This window comes from Papilio machaon, chromosome 4 (genome assembly GCF_912999745.1).
Source record: "Papilio machaon chromosome 4, ilPapMach1.1, whole genome shotgun sequence".
Classification (NCBI taxonomy): domain Eukaryota; kingdom Metazoa; phylum Arthropoda; class Insecta; order Lepidoptera; family Papilionidae; genus Papilio; species Papilio machaon.
In genome coordinates, this window is record NC_059989.1 from 6,255,009 (window position 1) to 6,275,495 (window position 20,487).

The 20,487-nt window shown below is 39.9% G+C and overlaps 1 protein-coding gene across 1 annotated transcript in view; it reads left to right on the forward strand.

Annotated features, from left to right (window-relative positions):
• The window catches only part of LOC106720309 (kinase D-interacting substrate of 220 kDa B), a 37,762-nt gene extending 17,331 nt beyond the window's left edge, over positions 1–20,431 (forward strand). The window contains exons 2-26 of the mRNA XM_045686980.1: positions 913–1,050; positions 3,003–3,200; positions 4,406–4,515; positions 5,839–6,059; positions 6,279–6,436; positions 6,515–6,718; positions 7,667–7,810; positions 7,899–8,196; positions 8,311–8,518; positions 8,638–8,775; positions 8,854–9,024; positions 9,161–9,277; positions 9,562–9,757; positions 10,227–10,406; positions 11,069–11,263; positions 11,556–11,817; positions 12,078–12,243; positions 12,363–12,541; positions 12,766–12,869; positions 12,967–13,173; positions 13,662–13,826; positions 13,969–14,071; positions 14,304–14,395; positions 15,041–15,108; positions 18,963–20,431. Of these exons, the coding sequence (XP_045542936.1) occupies positions 913–1,050; positions 3,003–3,200; positions 4,406–4,515; positions 5,839–6,059; positions 6,279–6,436; positions 6,515–6,718; positions 7,667–7,810; positions 7,899–8,196; positions 8,311–8,518; positions 8,638–8,775; positions 8,854–9,024; positions 9,161–9,277; positions 9,562–9,757; positions 10,227–10,406; positions 11,069–11,263; positions 11,556–11,817; positions 12,078–12,243; positions 12,363–12,541; positions 12,766–12,869; positions 12,967–13,173; positions 13,662–13,826; positions 13,969–14,071; positions 14,304–14,395; positions 15,041–15,108; positions 18,963–19,929 (4,989 nt within the window). The 3' untranslated portion in view covers positions 19,930–20,431. The remainder of the gene's footprint in view (positions 1–912; positions 1,051–3,002; positions 3,201–4,405; positions 4,516–5,838; positions 6,060–6,278; positions 6,437–6,514; positions 6,719–7,666; positions 7,811–7,898; positions 8,197–8,310; positions 8,519–8,637; positions 8,776–8,853; positions 9,025–9,160; positions 9,278–9,561; positions 9,758–10,226; positions 10,407–11,068; positions 11,264–11,555; positions 11,818–12,077; positions 12,244–12,362; positions 12,542–12,765; positions 12,870–12,966; positions 13,174–13,661; positions 13,827–13,968; positions 14,072–14,303; positions 14,396–15,040; positions 15,109–18,962) is intronic.
• The last annotated feature ends 56 nt before the right edge of the window (positions 20,432–20,487 follow it).

Here is a 20,487-nt window from a genome sequence, read left to right on the forward strand (position 1 = left end):
TGGGGCGGGCCCTCGGGCGCGCAGACCGCGGGGCCGCACTTCAGCGTGCCGCGCTTTACGGTGACCGCGCCGCCGGGCGAGGGCCGCCGTTTTAGCCACGGCTTCGCCTTCCATGGCTTCGCTCTCCGCAGACACTCCAATACGGTCTGCGATGATATAGTTCGAGTGTGAACGGCTTTTGAAAATAACCTGTTTTGTGATTTTCATATTTTTACATTGTTTTTCATTTGTTACTAACATTGCGGATAGGAATAAAACAACTGCATGTCGACTAAATACTCTAGGTGCACATTTGCACGAATAGAATGACCCAAATACTGTTTCTACGAGGACAAATCTGCACAGAAAAACATGTTTAAAGTAGATAACGCTTGCAATGAAAATAATATTTTCAGGATTAAAGCAATAAACGTGTTTTATGAACAACAATATATAATAAAAATATTCGTTTGAAGTTTTTTTCCCGCGTTGAGACAATTTTCGCGTAACGAATTTGGCTACCTTGTGATACCGTTATCATTATATCTACAAAATAATGTTCATTGTGATCGCTGTTGTGCGTGCGACCTAACGTTTTCGTGTGTTAATTGAGCTACTCATTTCCTTCTTATCGATAAATTTTTATCAAAAACAAAAACAATGAAGCGCTGGACGCTGCAATCGATTGAGGTGTATAGTAAACATGTTCTCTTTTTTTTCCCTGCATTTTAAAGTGACGCTTAAAGCATTTAAAATTGCATGACGTGTGTGTTATATTTTATTAAAATATGTATTACGTGATTTATTAGACATTACAAGACTAGGTACAATTCTGAAATGTACTTATATTTTGTGTTTTGAAAACATTGAAACAAAAAAAATCGTTGTACTTCCTGCTTTACTATGTCTAACATATGGGTGTATTGGTAACAGAGCCTCCACCGCAGCGAGTCGATGGTCTCGCTGGCGTGCTTCAAGACGCTCTCGCAACTCGTCAACAACGATGACGTCACTGAGCTGCAGCAGTACCTCGCCAACAACAAGAACCTCAACATCGACGATAAAGACGAGGTATGTCATTAGACGCCATTTGGTCCATGTTATGCTGGTCTGGATGCAACACTATCATATTTTTTTATTTTGAGTTATTGAATAAAGTTTTAATTTTTGCGTTTTCTTTTATACACTAGCAAATTTCCACATATATAAACTAGATTAAAAGATAAAGCACAAACGCAATGTGTATAAATTAAACGTAATTTCCGTAATATAATTATCACACTACAATAAATAAATTACACAAAACACACGAGAAATTTACGTCATAGAAATAATATAAAAAGTTTAGATGGTTAATAATAATAATATATATCATAATATAATCATAATCTCTTATCTCATAGCAAGTAAACAAATCTCGGTATTCATTATTCACGGGTAAAGTTAATTGGCTAAATTACTGTCGCGAAAAAATAAATATTTTCCTAGCCTTTTTCTAAATGGCCATGAAATAAAATTATCAATATCTCAAGAAAATTAATTTAATTATTATTTTTCTGCAATACTAAAATACCCATAGTTGTCGATGTTTGTAGAATTAAAGTTAATCACATTTTTTTATACTAACTTCAAGGCAACAAATATTTATTTTATTTTTCCTTTTATATTGTTTCGTCCTTATCTATCATAAAGAAAATTTTTTTTTACTCTAGCAAAGCAAAATTTTTTATATTACCAGCTAAGGATATTATTACATATTCTATTTTGTCTCCGTAAAAATTTAAATTGGGTTCTTAAAAATTTTAATAAATCTGTGAAGAAATTTAGTATGAATTTCAAATATTCACGTTTTAGTTATAAATCTAAGTATGTATAAATAATACCAAATGGCGTCGTATAATATTGTTTATCTTATCTAAGGCTTATGCGAATTAATGTAGGAAAATTTTTGACCTTATACTTTGAAATAAATGAGTAATTGATTTCAATAACATCTACGCACATGTCTAGCTTTTAGCGTAAACACGTAAACATCTTAATGTTAGAAGGGAATATTTAATGCTTAGTTATTCGTTTTGAAAATTTCATTTATTAGCAATTTTAATTTAATATCTAAAAACAAAAGTATTTTATTTAACTAACTAAATTTAATACAGTAAGATGGAGGATATGTCGATGACTCCTGTTTACTGCATATTGTTAACTAATCTAAGAGGTAGCTTTTAACATAAAAAAGTAAAAATCATCAATTTCTTACTTTGGACCTTATACATAGAACACATCGATGTAGGAAGAAGCCCTTTTGTTCCTGTCCGCGGCAATGAAATTTTTTTTATTGTGACACAATACCTTCTACGATCATAACGCATTGTGATTTTACTCTACTTCTATAAAGTTTTAAATAACGATTCACAAAGTAAAATAATAGGAAACATAATATCTGTCAACGATATTATTAATAACAATCATTGAAGTTCCGAAAGATGTATATAATAAAAATTAGATAAACTTAAATAGAAATATGCGACATTTAAAACAAACCTATTAAATTGATTTAGTGTTTTATAATGGCAAAGACGAATCTTATTTTGGCATCCGTATCAATATATTAATATTAATTTTTAACTAATAATAATATATACAGACGCGCCATTTAATTAATGAACTGGATGCCGCTTCGCAGTATATGTTTTTTGTACAGAATCAGATCTCACTGAGTCACTTTATTGAATAGTCATATCCACGTATTCTATTGTAATTTCTTCAATTTATGCATTTGCATGTTTTCGAGATTATTCATATTTAAATACGCTGATATATTTATTCTATCCTTTGAAAGGTAGAAATTACTACTCTTGCGAAGACGTTATGCAAGAGACAATAACGTAATGCGTTTCTTCTTAGTTATAATTTGCAACCTAAATAATGAATGCATGTTTTAATACTACGATGTTTAATAATTACGGCATTTTGTATAAGTAAATACTATTTATATGGTAACTTAATCAAAGTGTATATGTTAGAATGGCACGACGGCGCTCATGTGCGCGGCCGAGCAGGGCCGCGTTGCCGCGGTGCGCGTGCTGGTCGCTGCTGGCGCGGATGTGTGCGCGGCCGACGCGGACGGCTGGACGCCTCTCGCGTTTGCCGCGCGCGGCGGACACCTGCCTGTTATGAGGGAGCTGCTTGATGCAGGCGCACATGTCGACTCTAGAGACTGCGTGAGTATAATACACTTTGTCTTTTGAAAGATAAAAAACGAATAAAGCAGTGCAATATGCGGTGTAAACTAATTGATATTAGTGAAAAGCATATGGATTGAGGATGCATTGTCTTTAAGTCCGCAAGCTAGACCAAGAGTTTAACAAGGCCTTTGTAAACTTCTGAATTTTGAAAAGATGCATCTAGTTTAATTTAAAAAGCTTTCATATCTGCCTATCACATTACAATATTGAAACTGATACTGTGCTACATACAAACAACGTGACCCAAATTTAATAGAGCAATGACCAAAATGTATTCACGAATGTGCACCCAAAATATGTATATTTATACTTCACGCGGTGGCTTGCCAAGATGTCAGTGACATCCACGCATACTTAAATCTGGTTAAAATAAACATCGGCACTGTCGCATAGAAAGCTCCTGTCATAAACAATGTATTTATAGCAGTGTTCCTTTTATTGGCGCTCCTCGGGGTCGCAACTTAGCTTAGGGCGGGTTTCATCTGCGCCGGCGCTGACGTCCGCAAGCAGCGCATTGACTGACGATCTTCTTTTGCACTTTTAATGAGCGTACATAACAACTTTCTGCATATTGTAAACACGTTATTTTTATGTTAGTTTCTTTCATCTTTCAGACAGATCCTACAAGATCCCACGAGGTTACAGATGACAAATAATACGCTCAAAAATTTAAATAAAAATGTATGCTAATGGTTATGCATTTTATTAATTAAGTCTACAATGAAAACGTTTGAATCTTTACCCCTAAATTATGTTTCAATGAACTAATTGACTACATTAGTGGCTTATTTATCAGTTGCTATCGTGCACCAATTTAAATTAAAGCTATAGTTATCAATTTATTATTGATGTAGTTTATTATCCATACATTTTTGAGCGTCAAACAAAGGTCTAACAGATTATGATCGGTTGTAAATACTTTACTAAATAACTACTGGGACGGTCTTCTTTGGATATCGGAATAACGCCTGGTAGCTTACTCTTTATGGACTCCCACGAACTAATTATTTCTTTTGTATTTTCACAAGGCGGAAAGTTGTTTTTTCAGCAAAATGACATTTTATATTTTTCAAGCTCTGCTTCAGCATTATTTGTGTAAAGGCTATATCCGAGAGAGCTGTCGTAGAGCTGCCGTCGCCCACAATCAATCAATGCATTTATTTGTTTATTACCATCGTCAGGGAGGATGGACGCCTCTGATGTGGGCGTCGTACAAGGGACACGACGAAGAAGTAGCACTATTATTGGAGAAAGGAGCAGACGTACATGCCCACGGAAATTATAATATCAAGTAAGTTTTTAATCACCTTTTAATAGGACAAAAAAGGAATATGAGATGTAGCAGCTAGAACGCTTGAGTTAGAAACTAATATTACGACGTAGGCGTGTAGAATTTGCCAACAAATTTGTTTATTATCGAATGTCACATGATTGCGTCGTTGGGTCGTTTTAGCGCCAAATCGGTCTTTTCTATCAAAATATCTATTTTAGATAGATAAACGACTATATATTATTTATTAAAATAAAACCATGAAATATAAAGTAACAGTCGGCAAATTATCGCCACGATGTTCAAGATCGCTTGAGTAATCGTCATACTAGGACTGTCCTTTGCAACACTTTGTGCTCTTACCTTTTTCTCGTTAAAAAACAAAACAATTAAGATATGATAAAAATGATTTAACTAATGAGGGTCATTACAAGACCACTTGGCACGCGACGTGTTGACAATGCATGATGCATATAGATATGCATCATGCACAATCTATTTCTGCTATTCCTACACCTACTATACAGTTTTTCCCGTGCCCATACTAATAAGTGTAAGAAAGTAATACATAAATATATATCAAATTCCATCTTCGAATACTATGAAGTATTAAAAAAAATATGTAATATTTTTCAATTTAAATGTCCCGCTTCCTTTCTATCATTATCAATCTTGAAGTTTTGTTCTCGAAGAAGACTTACCTAGTCCGGAAATAATATTATTTCCTAATGTCTTTTCTGTGTAAATATGAAATATTTGTAGTATTTTACATTTGCTAAAAACCAGAAAAAAGTCCACCTTGAACAATGTATATTTATATTTTAACGTAACTAGAATTCTCTAATAACTAAAAATACACGTTATGTAAATAACTGAGTATTAATTAACTCTGTATTTAAACATCTGACTTATATTACGATTGTCACCGGCCCGTACAAAACATGACTGAACTCTTACTAACAGTAAATGAAGTTAAGGTTTATTATAAACCCTAAACATTATAACCATAAGATATCTAAAGTCTCGCTAGCTTTTTTGTGGTCAAAAGAGATGCATCATGAGGACATTTAGTTATCTCGAATGAATGTCTGATCCTATTGTGCATGTTTTATGCATCAGGCGATTACAATTTTCTCCGCATCAAACGGTGCGCTCTTCCTAAATCAAATGACATACAACAAATCCAAATGAATAATAGAACATTTGTATCTACTAATTCAACGTGCTCGTCTAGTCTAGCCTACAAATTCAACTGTTCTTAAATCAGCCGCAGTAGCATTAGATATTACAGGATGTTCTTGTGAAATTCAGAATGAAATATCCTCGTTTAACGTTTACTGTCAGTTCGTTAGTATGGGCGGCGGGTCGTCGCCACAGCAGCGTGGTGCAGCGGCTGCTGAGTGCGGGCGCGCGCGCCAACTCTTGCGATAAGTACGCGACGTCCGCGCTCACTTGGGCGGCGCGCGCCGGAGACACAGCCTCCTGCGCCGCACTGCTGCGCGCCGGCGCCGACGCCAACACCGCCGGCATGTACTGCTGGACCCCGCTACTGCAGGCCACGCAAGGTAAACGCTCTACGCGGCTGTTTGACATCAACTTAATTATGTGTGTCCGTTCTGAAGAGTTATAACGATACCATTCTGCCTCTTGTCATATCAAACGAACAACAACATTTTATGTGTTTATACTGTAAGACTACTTCAAAGAATTTTAAAAATTCTTAAAAAATGAAATAAAAGCGGTGAGGTTTACATTTATATCCATCTAATACCAACACATTACAGGCAACCACTTTGAAATCGTACAAATGCTACTGGAGCACAAGCCGAATGTAAATGCGTTAGATAAAGACGGCTACACCGCTTTGGCGATAGCCTGCAAAGAGGGATACTATGACATCGCATTGGCTCTCATCAATTCTGGTGCCTACATCAATGTTCAGGTGATGTACAAACATAACTTTCCGAGTACATAACTAAAATATAGAAATAGAAATGTTTATTTTTTTATTCCTTTATAGGACCATTCAAAAGACACTCCGTTGATCCACGCTGTGAAGGGAGGTCACAGGAACATTGTAGAAGCGTTACTAAAGAAACACGTCGACGTTGATCTGCCGGGAAAAGACAAGAAGACGCCCGTCTACACCGCGGTGGAGAAAGGTCACGTCGCCATACTGAAGCTGCTGCTGGCCTCCAACCCGGACCTCGAGCACTGCACCAGTGTAAGTATAGTGCTATACAAACTTTATGACGGCTTGCAGTGAACGAGAGGTTACACAGAACACAACTTTAGCTATTGGTGCTCGCAGCTAACCACGAGCTGATATTAAGTTTGAATCTTATAATTCTTACATATAACAATAATACTGTGTATGTTTTGTCGACAAACAGCGAGCTTGCCAAAACCCGCCTCCCGATGAAACTGAAAGCTGACAAAAGTGACAGAGTACATGTCACGTGTCCGAATGTTTTGTCGCGCGTTGTGCATTAAGATAATTATTTTTGTTCGCAATCGCTCGAATTAATTTTGTTGTTTTGATAGTAACGTATTATTAGATGTGTTATAATTGGTTTTGTTACGTAAATTCGAGATCTCTGTCACGCAGCAGATGGTGTAGATTATTGTCTGGAAATTAAAAAATAGCCTTCTTAGTTTTTAAAACGGAATTAAACAAGCTAAACATCTCTATGAAATAATATTAATGGTTTCTTAATAGTGTTTTTTAAAGGGCGTATTTAGTTATAGGTAATACGAATAGTACCAATATGTACTAATATTCGCTCGTAAGCAAACTTTGTTGTTTACCTTAGAGCTGGTTTAGATAAGCTAGTGAAATCATTTGCATATTGCAACAGTTTGTATAAAGATAAACTAATGGAAAATGTATGTTCTGAATTATTATCTAATACTGGATAAAATTTTCTAGAACTTGATATTCTTAAATTAAAATACATGTATGTATAAATTTTAATTGATAATAAAATTAGATGAAATTACTTTGTAGTGTGAAATGATGAAGCAAATTTACGAATTACAGTTTGTTTATTTCTTTAATTTAAATCTTTTATAATCGGTTTAAATATTTCGAAATTATAAACTTTGTCAAAATGTTTCATCTTTCATTCAATATAAAACCTTTGTAGTAGCATAAATGTGTAATGTTGTGTAGAGCGGCGACACAGCGCTGCTGCGCGCGGTGCGGTCTCGGCACGCGGAGATGGTGCAGCTGCTGCTGGAGCGCAAGGCGCGTGTTGGCGCCGCTGACAACCGCGGAGATACCGCCCTACACATCGCCATGCGCGCACGATCAAAGGTACACCACGACACATCACAAAATTACTGGAGTTAAAGAATTCTATATTCTAGAAGAAAATTTAATTTTGCTTTGTTTAATTTCCCAGCAAATAGTCGAAATCCTCCTGAGGAACCCTAAGAACAGCCAGCTGCTGTACAAGCCGAACAAGATGAAGGAGACGCCGTACAACATCGACATGAGCTACAACAAGACGATCCTCGGCCAGATGTTCGGCGCGCGCCGCCTCAACACCAGCGAGGACAACGAGAACATGCTCGGCTACGAGCTGTACAGCGCCGCCCTCGCGGACATGCTCGCCGAGCCCAGCCTCGCCGTGCCCATCACCGTCGGCCTCTACGCGCGCTGGGGCTCCGGCAAATCATTTCTGCTCAGCAAACTCAAAGGTCCATACTAGTTATTAGTACAAAAGTTAAATGATGTTCCCGAGTAATCATAAACCATGTGTTTTGTGTAAAGCAACCTCGATACATATTTGTATTATCATATTTATATAACAGAGGAGATGAAGAATTTCGCCCGGCAGTGGAGTGAGACGGGGTGGGCGTGGTCGTGGGCGGTGGCGTGGGGGGCGTGGCACGGCGCACTGCCGCTGGCCGCCGCCGCCGCGCTGGCCGGAGCCCCGTCATACCTCGCCGTCGGACTTGCGTTCGCACTCTTCGCCGTCGCATATCTCATATTCTATTTACTATGGAACCTAGGAACCAGGTTAGTTCAAAATCTAGAAACAATAATACTGATCTTCTATATTATGTGTAGGAGGTTACTTTTAACCCAACATTTTTGTTCTACGACCTAGTGTTATTTATGTTGTATTAACTATTTAGATATGAGTGGTGGTGGGCTGGCGGCATGATGACGACCCTGGGCAAGCGGTTCAACTCGCTGCTACTGGTGCTACAAGTCGTGTTCTGTCATCCGCCCGGCCCCAACGACCCGCGTGCGCTGCCGGCCACGCCTATACGGTTAGAATACTTAAAAAAATGTTAAGAGCATTTAATTTTAATTCATTACGTGAAATAGTAACTAATCGAATCGTGCAGATTTCATTTCACGGAGGGCATGCGGAGCGGCGCGGGGCAGGAGGGCGCGGCGCTGGTCGTGCAGATGATCGGCAGCCTGGCGGAGGCGCTCGAAAACCAGTACGGCCGCGTCTGCACGCGCCTCGCGCGCGCCTTCAGACCCCGACCTGTCTCATCTACATCGGGATGGAAGTAAGTGCACATTCAATACACTTTAATACAAGTATTTGCAAATGCTACTGTGAAAAAAGATTATAACTATCATTAAGTTTGTAATATAACCTATATCATGTAGTGGCGACATCTAGTGAGTGTGACGTATTCACAGATGGCGTCGCGCGTGCTGCATCCCGCACATCGTGATGTTCGAGGTGATCTTCATATGCCTGCTGGTGGGAATGTGCGTGCTCGTCATGTTCCTCACGGAGACCGACGCGGACCAGCAGTAAGCTATAGTCTAAGATTAGGGATGATTAGCATTAAATAACGATATACTAGAGGTAGAAATTACTTAGCAATACATCAAGACTAGGGATCTTTGAATTATGATTTGAATTATGTTTGGCTACCGTAAGGTATCCAGGATGTATCTGACGCTGTTGGAAATTGTTATTTATATGCAATGTACGCGTGTGAGATACATTGCATATGGATGATGATGATGTGTGCACTATCACGTGTGGCGTGCGATCAACGGCGGCTCAGTGAGAGTGGGCCGTCGTCGATGAGGCGGCGTGACATCCAGCAGGGCGTGGTGGTGGGGGCGTGCGCGCTGGCCGGCGCCGCCCTGCTCGCCAACCTGTACACTGCGGGGCGCGCGCTCGCCGCGCTCGTGCTGCCCCCGCGCGCCCGACTGCTGCGTGCGCTGCGCCGCGACTCGCACGCCCTCGCGCTCCGCCCCGAGGTGCAGGTCCTCACTGACATGGTGCGTATTGCGCGCTCACTCACAATTATACAAGTACCAACCTTACATTTATTTTGTTTTGAAGTTTTTGACACACTGGAGACACGCGTGAAATGAAAGCATTTCCGCGTTTCGCCTGATGAGTGGTGCGTGTCGGAGGCCTAATTTTAGTCGTCTTCCACTCTTTTCTTGTAAGGAATGGATGGAAAGTAGTGGTGGATTTGCCAGAGAAGGGAACGCTTAGGAAAAGGAAATATCCTCTTGCTGTGCGTTCCCTCCTCTGTCGATTAGAACGCATCTGTAAATGCGTATGTCTATGGGCAGCGATCGCCTCGCTGTTTAGCGAATTTAGGTGGCCGCATACTCGTTTCCCACCTTATACTATAAAAATTACAACTATAATGTTATAACGTAAATCACAAGTAATCTAGTGCTTTAGTAACTTAGAATTTGTCTAAAAACTAGAATTTTGTTTGCAATAAATGTGCAGGTGTCGTGCCTGGACGCGTTCACGGGGCAGCAGACGCGGCTGGTGGTGGTGGTGGACGCGCTGGACAGCTGCGAGCAGGAGAAGGTGCTGGCGCTGCTCAACTCCGTACACGCGCTCTGCTCTGACCCCAAGAGCCCCTTCATACTGCTGCTCGCCATCGACCCGCACATCATCAGCAAGGTACGCTACAACGCTGACATCGCGCTTGTAAAGGGATAGGCAGGAATTACTCACTTTAATATAATAAATAATATCTTTCACGTGTTAAACTCCTTATATTAAAGAAAAAAAGTCGTCTGCACTAGAGAATAATGTAAGGTCAATTTTAACCTAACTTTCACAACCATTATGGATTAAATATAAGAAGGCTTTTTAAGTGCCATAAAGTGAAAGTTTGCTTTGTACATCAATAGTTATTATTTTTTGAGTGATTTGACGTTTTATTTAAAAAAAATTATGAATATCTTTACATAGTAAGTAAGCATATTAAGCTCAGTTGTGTGTGCAGTTTGCTTGGACTGAGGTTAGTCGTGCGTTCGTTGTGTTTGTATACATTATTGTTGTTTTTTATCAGTGTCGTGTGTTGTATTATTATTAAGAGTTTGCATGTTGATTTTTGAAGTCCTTTAGGAGAACAGAAATGTTCAATTTTTTTGTTACAGTTTTTTAATCTATGGTTAAAAAGGATTTTGTTAATAATTTCTGCTTTTACATTCTTAATGTTTATAATTTTTATTTATACATTAAAATCTTGCTTAATCCAGTAAAATGTTGTATTTCTCTATATATTTTGTATTGGGGTTCGTATTTGTTAAATATATTCGTGTGTGTTATTTGACCAGGCGGTAGAAATAAACAGCCGTCGTGCGTTTTCTGAGAGCAACATCGGCGGGTGGGACTACCTGCGCAATATGGTGCAGCTGCCCTTCTACCTGCAGAACTCTGCGCTGCGCCGCGTCAAGACTGCGCAGCAGACCGCCGCCAAGCGCATGCAGGCCATCGCCGCTGAGGACTTCTCCACCTCCCTACAGAGATCTGTTAGTCTTACTCAGATATATACAAATTGTTTGTTTGTTTGCATTGAATAGGCTCCGAAACTACTGAATCGATTTGATAAATTATTTCAATGTTGGGAAGATGCACTATCCACCGGGTGACATAGCCTATATTTATTTACAGTTTTTTTTTTAATTCTGTGCGAATGAAATCGCGGTCAACTGCTAGTACTTGCTGACTGGATTAATTTGTTGAAATATAATTGATAACCAACATGTAGTTTCGTAGTAAAAATAGGAAATAATTCTTTTTAATTGATTTGTTATACCTTAGGTATCTGCTCGTCGTCTATCATCGACGTCGGAGCTGATGTCTAGTCAGGAGCGCATCAAGGGGCAGGTAGGACAGGCCAGCAAGGAGAGCGCAGCGCGTGCACGGAGGCTTCGCCCCTCCGAGTCGCTGGCCTCATCCGTGGCGTCTGGTCTGCACCGCGCGCCCGCCACAGACCTCGGCCGCGTGCTGCTCACTGACGACTACTTCAGCGACGTCAACCCGCGCAGCATGAGACGGCTGCAGAACGTCCTCTACATCACTGGTGCTGCATATCTCTATATATAGATAGGGCTTTGTTCCCACTTGAACGTACCTGACAGTTAATACTAAGTCTATTATTAGTTCGAATACTCACCACCGCTGTCTACCGCAACCAACAACGCCAAAATGGCGAAAATCAAATAGACACAAAATACCACGGCTTATAGCCTATCCATTTACCACGGCTTATACTTACACTTATATCCTACTTACACTTGACGTTGCAAAAAATATTTATAGTTTTATATGAATACTTTACAGGGCGACTGCTGAAGGCGTTTCAAATCGAGTTCACATGGAGCCAGCTGGCGTCTTGGGTGAACCTGACGGAGCAGTGGCCGTACCGCACATCCTGGATCATCTACCACCATGAGACCTTCGAGGAGCACATCGATGACACCACTCCCCTTAAGCACATATTTGAAAAGTAAACCGCAACAATTTTCTAAAAAATAATAAATAACTATGTTATTTATGAATTATTTTGCAATTCGAATGTATTTTTTTCGATGTTTTGTATTTCTACCTACCTATTTTTGTGTGCAGGGTGAAGCCGTCACTGAGCAGTGCGCACGAGGCGGGCACACTCACTGAGCTGGACCGCGACGAGCGCAAGCTGGAGGTGTTCCTGGGCTTCCATCGCAGCACGCTCACCGCCGCAGACCTCAAGATATTCTTGCCCTTCACCATCAATCTCGACCCTTACATCAAGAAGGTCATCAAAGGTCAAATACATTCTTTCAGTTATTACGATATTATGTGTCTTAGTTATCTTATGTCATCACAGATTTTATTGTGTAAATTAATAAAATAAAAATATCGGTATTTAATATGTTTATTGGTTAGTTGAATAGGTTTATTGTAATTTCTTATATCCATTGAATTCGAATATAAATTAAGATACTAAATGACAGTGCATAATATTAATATTTGGTGTATATTTTTGCAGAGGAACAACTACAGATGGGTGCGGAAGACGAGATGATGCCTGCAGCGCCATGGGCACAGCAGAACCTACGACAACCTCATTCCAAATTACTACCCGGCAAGAAGGTAGTAATTACTGTCAGATTTAAGTTAAAGTTTCCATTATTTTGAATACATCAATCAGATCGTAGAGTTACATAAGAAATTGTTTTGCTTGGGACAGAAAATGTCTCCTGTGAGTGGTGTGGGCGCGGCCCCGATGGTACCGCCAGTGTGGGTGGGATGGGCCAGCACGCAGTACTCGCAACTGCCGCAGGGGCCGCAAGTGCCGCAGATGCCGCAAATGCCGCAAGTGCCAAACATGCCGCATTTAATGCCGTCCCTGGCACCAAACCCGATTGCGTTGCTCAAAACTGCCTTTCCCAATTTGGTTTGTATTATATATTATTTTTTGCTTGTGATGTAGATCGTATAAGATACTTTTTTTGGTTCAATATTTCGATGGCTCCTATGAATAAAGGCCAAAGTGCATATTGATAACTTTTCAGAAGTTCTCAAAGTTTCAAACATATAGGAAAATAGGCGGCATAGGTTTTTTTACTTCAGCAAAAAATAACATTTACTCCTATAAATGTGTAATATGTTTAGTGCATGTTGTTTACTAACACTAAGAGGTAACTTTTCATCAAAGAAGTAAAAATCGTCATTTTTTTACTTTTGCACATATACATAGGACCCATCGATTTATTAATTGTGAAGAATGATTTTTTAATTCTAATCAACGTGTACATTCGAAGAAACTTTTTTGCAACATTGCCATATGTTGTTTACCCACAAAGTAAGTGGGCTAAGATATATCAATTTAGAAAAAACATGATACTAGGTTTTGTAAATGAGTGCAATATAAATGTAACTCAGGGGGATGTGTCGTCTCTGCGTCTGTCGTCTCTGAGTGTGGAGCGAGCGTGCGGCGTGGTGCGCGCGGCGCTGGGCGGGGCGGGCGCTGCAGCCGCCGCCGCGCTGCAGCGACACCATGTCAGCGGCCTAGTGCTCGCAGCATGCCGTCTAGATGAACTCAAACCGGTACATTACACGTTACGAACTTTAAATAATATCAATAAATACTGTACCAAAATAAAATTTTACTTAATCTTGATCGTGACTCAATTTTGAATTTATTTTTGTGTAAAATATATTTTTTTAATGTTTATGTTCTATTTTCTAGTTATTAGATTTACCGTTCGGTGACTGGGAGTTGTTCAAAATGCTCATTATAAACCTGCGCGAGCTGGAGGCCGGTATGCCGCTCAACGCACCCTCAGTCGCAGGTAAATATACTGATATACAAACTTTATAGCGGCTCCGAATAGCACTAAAGGCTAGAACACAAGTTTAAGTATCTACGGGGTGTAAAATATGGGGCGAGCGAAAACTAATATGGGGGCGAGGCCACGCACTCACAGCTACCCACCATTGGCCATAAAGTTTGAATCTTATTATAAAAGTGTGTTTATTTTATACTTTATTTGGATTTTAAAATGTAATACTGTTGTTACTAAGTGATTCCTGAAAAGTCTGCGGAAACAGAAACAGATTCAGTGAAGCCTCGTCTAGAGCATCAACGAAGTCGGCCTACTAATGTTGAGAAACAGGTAATTCATAGTTTTATATTAATATTTTAACATGAACAATAAATAAAATTAACTTTTTTATCTTACAAATGCTCAGGCCATAGAACTCTCATATATATTATTAATTCTCTGATCATAAATTAAATAGTGATATATATTTATTCCGGTTTGCAGCTGTATACGGAATATCAGGTGATTATAAAATAGTTTTGATTATGTTCATGTAGCACGTCACACGATTGTATCACTGAAATAAATTTTACAATAAAAAAAAACAATTCAATTTAGTAGCTATAACGTCACATAGTGTGAGAAGTGATATGACGCCTGCTCGTACACATTCTTATATGTAAAGCATTGTATATTATCTTCAACCTGCAACTATTAAAAAAAATAGAATGATCATTGATCAACGAATGAAGTTTTTTATTTATTTTTTGGAGCATGTTCTTTTTTCTATTATTCCTTACACAAGTTGTGTGTTAAAACACCGTAGCCATTAAATAAAATTTCTGATCACTTTACTTCACCTTTGTCAAGACTCTACGACCCACATCCACCTGCGCATTGTTCTGTTCTGTTCATGAGTGCATAGCTACGTACTCTGAACACCCATATAAACATGTTGTGGCGTGACGTGTGTCTGAATTGTGTGTGGTGGTCCAGGTGACGCTGGAGGAGCAGATGATCTGCGGCGCGCTGCAGACGCTGGACGAGGAGGCGCCGGAGGAGGCGCCGCCGCCCGCGCCAGGTGAGCCCCCCCTCCGCGCCGGCCGCGACCTCGCCACGCCCCCGCACTCGCCCGCGCCCCGCCCCGCGCATTACGCGCCCCACCCCGCGCACGCCGCGCCCCGCCCCGCGCACGCCGCGCCCCGCCCCGCGCACGCTGCGCCCCGCCCCGCGCACACTGCGCCACGCCCCGCGCACATCGCGCCACGCCCCGCGCACGCCGCAGACGACGAACACATCGTCATCAACGTCGCCGACGATGTATTCCTGTGAACTGAGATATGTACGGATTACTTGCCAGATTAGGGATGCACGATGTACACGGCAATACACGACACGTCATATTTTTCGGATTCTTACATTTAATCACATCTCTTAATGCAATTTTTGTCGATAAGTCACCCTGAATGCATTTGCACAGATGACTCGATGAAGTGAGGCAAAATTAGAACCCGTAGCTTTTCCTACCTAGTTACTATTAAGTAGCTTTTTTGATTTATAGACAAATTATCACATTTAAAAAAAATCACAAATGTTCTAAATTCCATTGATTCTCAGTGTGTGGTACTAAGCTCGCATATTGTCTTAATCCTTACGAATTCTTCTTAGTGGAAGTAGATTAGTAAGCCACTTATCTAAAATATATTTAAAAGATCAAATAATAAAGTGCATCCCTAATACGGTTTCAATTAATCTACTATTAAACTGCCGTAAAGATAAATTATTACATTAGTGATACTATATTTGGTTAGCTTAATTTGAATGAAAGACGAAGTCTTTTAAATTTTTGCGAACTTTCGTTTCGTTCGTTCTTATTAGTATGACATTCATAGGATTAAACTAATATATAAACGGCCTTAACACTCTCGTATACTTGTCCGGTGTCGGCACCGACTCGTTTCGAGTCCATCGATGTATGGGACTGGTATTATTTCACGGACGCGGCCCATCCCTCACTACGCGCCTGCGCTATTAGGACGCGCCTCGAGGATGAACTCGAAACTAGTCGGTGCCGACACCAGACAAATATACGTGAGTGTTTTAACTGGTTATATATTAGTTTATGATAATGTCTTACGAAAGTTTGAATAATTTAATAAATTCTTAGGATTATTAAAAATAATTGCCATTATCAATTTTATAATTTTTTAAAGATTGAAGCATGTTTTATTGCTTTGTATAGTTTTTAATTTCTTAGTTTGCTTTTTGATTATGTGATTAAATTTAATTATACAACTATGATGTTGGAATTTGTAATAATGAAAAGTGCTTATGACTTAAATTAATGAAATATGTGATATTTGTGACAAGATATACAATTATTTATGAGCACAGGTGGGCACAGTTAATCGAAAAGTTAACTTCGTTAATCGTTAATTCGTTAATTAAAAAATTAACTTCGTTAATCGTTAAAGCGTTAAATTCTCGAAAATTTAACGCAAGTTAAAGTTAATCGTTAACAGTTAACCATACCAAAATTATACATACTAATTTCACACTTATGTGGCGACACTTGTTTAAAATAGTAATTTGACTATACATTTATAGAATGTACACATTAGTATTAGAGACAAATATTGCCTGACATTGCAAAGAGTTCCAACAAATGCCTATTCGAGCCGAGGCGCAGCCGATGGTGAGGGTTGACAGTTGGAACAAGTTGTAATGACAGTTTCGCACGTGTACTAAACAACTATTTTTGATACAGTTGCGAAAAAATGAAGCAATTTAATAGAATAATAAAAACACAATAAACTCAACTAACTAAAATGTTCGGAAAACAACCGTAAAAGAATACAAACAAAGTATTTTTTTGTTTTCTTCACCCATTCTGGGTAGGCAAAGACAACTATGCCCAAACAACCAAGTCTTCAGTAGATTATTTTTATTGATATGAAATGAAAATGAAGTAAAATGAAAACTAACCTAATTCATTGAATCAAATCATTAAATCTGATATTGTAACAAATTAGAAGCTTCTTTTTAGAAATATTTGCATGAATCATAAAAACTTCAATGATTTTTTTTTTTTGTAAAAACTTCGTGGTTGGTTATTCTTTTTAACAGACATTATTTTGACAGTTGGGAAAGATAAGTTTAGAAAAGCTAAAGAAAAAGCACGAGTAAAAAAGTGTTTTAATACAGTTGCTCAAAAAGTGGTGTATTGCAGGGACGAAGAGCGTTCGGAATGTGGACTATTACATACTCATGCTTTTGTATACTTGTAATGAAATATACTACTTCGAACCTTCTTTTGATTTTTGTCCTGTTGGTCACGTCTTTCCCGGACGCTCTGATGCATACACTTGCACGCGAACTTCACATATTATGTATATCAATTATCAACTCGTTCGTTCACCATTCGAGTCGCCGACAGTCGCCCAACATAGCTGAACTTACGAGCGTGGCGTGGCACGTAATTTAAATAAAATGACAGCACGTCTCAAAGTTTCTAATTTAACGATTAACGGACTTTTATTAACGGAAGTTGAGTTTAACGGAAGTTAACAAAAGCGTTAACACTTTTTGAAGTTAACTTAAAAGTTAATCCGTTAAGCAAAATGTTAACTTCGTTAATTAACGATTAACGGATTAACGAGTTAATGCCCAGCTCTGTTTATGAGTATATACCAATTAAAACTTTTATAGAAAGGTATACGATATATGAAATCATTGAACTTGTGTGTACGACAAGTCATGACTTGTGGATTTTTTAGCTTTTAAATAACAACACAAAATTCATTTTATCAGCAGTGGCCATTGCCTTCGCACGCATTAATAATTTGCTTCATTTCATATATTAGATTCAATTATGTCAATTTACTATAAAATTTTGTATTCACAGTAGTGGGAACAGTAATGCTGATTGTAGTTTGCTAATGAAGCGCTAACCTCGAGTGTTGTGACTCGGCTTTGTCCACTTGTAATGTTTTGTAATTTACTTAAATCACTTTTTTTTCCGAGCACATATTATATAGATTAATATTTCATATTTATGACTACATTTTTTATTGTGATTTATCGCAAAATGCTGGATTGATATTAACGCCTTAAACATCTAATACGATATATAGTTATTGAACGCATATTCATTAAAATGCTAAGTACTTATTGTTACATGTGTTGCCATATTAATGAAAACAATGTATCACCATAGATTAGTTTTATTTAGATTATTGTAGCGAAATTGTGATTTACATCTCGTAGCATTCCTAACCATGTCTAGAGTGGCCTTTTTATTTTGGCTGTGCCTTTTTATATGGTTGTGAGAAACGCCCACAACCACTAAACCACAAGTAGAATATTCTCGTGCCAATATCATTTATTCGTTTGGAATCGAAATCGAAATTAATTTGGATTAAAGATTTCCTGATTCAACGTAAGTACTTAAAAGACCTCGAAAGCCTGAAAATAAATGTAAAAGACATTACTAGAGTATAAGTATATCATGCCCTAGATAGATATTTAAAACAATATCTAATGTTAAATGTTACGTATGTTGTGTATTAGAGCAAATGTATTTCGTAGGTAGTTGTTAAGTACCAATCTAGAATTTTGAAATGTGAAACGTTTACATATCATACCTACACGTTCCCTTAGCCGTAGATAACATTGAAAGTCGATATCATTCCAAATATATTGGTCAGTGGTGCCGAATAAAATTATACAATCGACAGCTTGAAGTTTTATTTTAGTTCCACTTACTATAGAAAACCGTCGCCTCGTCGCTCGCCGCCCGAAGTATTCACCCGAGTCGCGCTTAGAGCGACTCGAGTCTCACCACACGATCTCCGAGCTTATACAGAAGCTTGTTTCTTACAGAGGGGGACAGCGAGATGCAAGTGCGGCTGGCGCGCAGCGGCGCCTCCTGGGCGGGCGGTCTGAGCGGCGGCGGCTCCCCGCGCGCCCACCGCCGCGACCCCTCCATCCTCAAGGGCGGCAGCTTCCGCGCCCGTCGCCACGCGGACCCGCCCGCAGTCACCTTCAACGTCGAGAACGAGGAGGACTCCGACGACGGCCAGATCACGTTCAGCGCGCGCCCGCGTCCCGTCGTGCACTACCGCGCCCCGCCCGCCCCCGCGCCCTCTCGTCCCTCTTCGCTGCTCGTGTCGGGCGAGGACGTGCGCGACCTCGACGACCGCCTCGCCGCGCGCTCCCGCTCCGTCGAGGACTCCACCAAGACCGGCTCCCCGATCGTCGACCTCAAGCTCAGGAGTCTGAAGAGGACGGCGGAAATATTGAAGAAGGTCGGGTCCGCCGAGCGACTGACCCGCTTCAAGGACAAAATAATGTCGCGCGGCAACGGGTCCCGGGAGCGCAGTCCGTCGCGCGAGGAGACCGCCAGCGACGACGAGTCGGCGCCGCTGGTGAGCTCCCCGACCGCGCCGCCTCCCCCGCCCCGCGACGCCTCCGCCTCCTCCACCTCCAACTCGTCGCCGCTCGCCTCCTCCTCGCAGTCGCGCGCCTGCCCCTCCTCGTCCAACAAGAAGCTTATCGGCGTCGACTGCGGAGATCGTAGCCTGCAGGACATCTCCGCCAGCACTGACTTCTCTCCACGATCGGACCTCACCGACTTGGAGTCGCCTCGGGAATGTACGGTCCAGTTCGACCATCTCCCCGAATGTAAATCTGGCGATGGGAAGAATGTAAAACTCCATGTTGCCCGCGAGGATAGCAGCTCGTCGCTCTCCAACATGGTGGAGCCGTACAATATGTACTTGCTGGCACACGACACGGCGGAAAATTGTCGGGGCCTGTGGCGGCAGAACGCTCTCGATTCCGGACCGCCGTGGCCCTGGGACGACGAGCCGGATTCTGCGGTCTGATCCTAGAGCATCGACATTTATGTTGCATTTAGCTATGTGAAAGCGGAGTACTTATTTTGCAGCATGCAGTCAATAGTTACATTGTCCAAACTATGAATTATGTTGATTATGTCACTCAAATTACTTATACAAGCACTAATTGACTTGCAATAAATGGGTCTTTATAATAGATCGATTGGGTATGTTTACTGCTGTAGATGTACGATACTTTATGTATGGAAAATGAAACGATATTTCTTTTTAATAGTTTATTCTACTTTCAACACTCGATAAAGTAAACTGTGAACGGTAGAACAAGAACGTCAGTCGACTGTCAGCTGGCAAGAGCTCATCTTGTAAGTAGGAATGGAGAAGTGACATCTCATTCACAATTGCTCACGTGTACTTAAGTACATAGTTTTATAATTAGATAGGGTATTATGTTTTCCAGTGTAACTAATACATTTGTATTAGTTGAAAATAAATTGATTATTTAGCTAATTAAATTCATTAATAAAGATGAGATAAATATTGTTTTTTTTTATTATTATTTTCAGTTTTATCAGCTGAAAGTGTGTG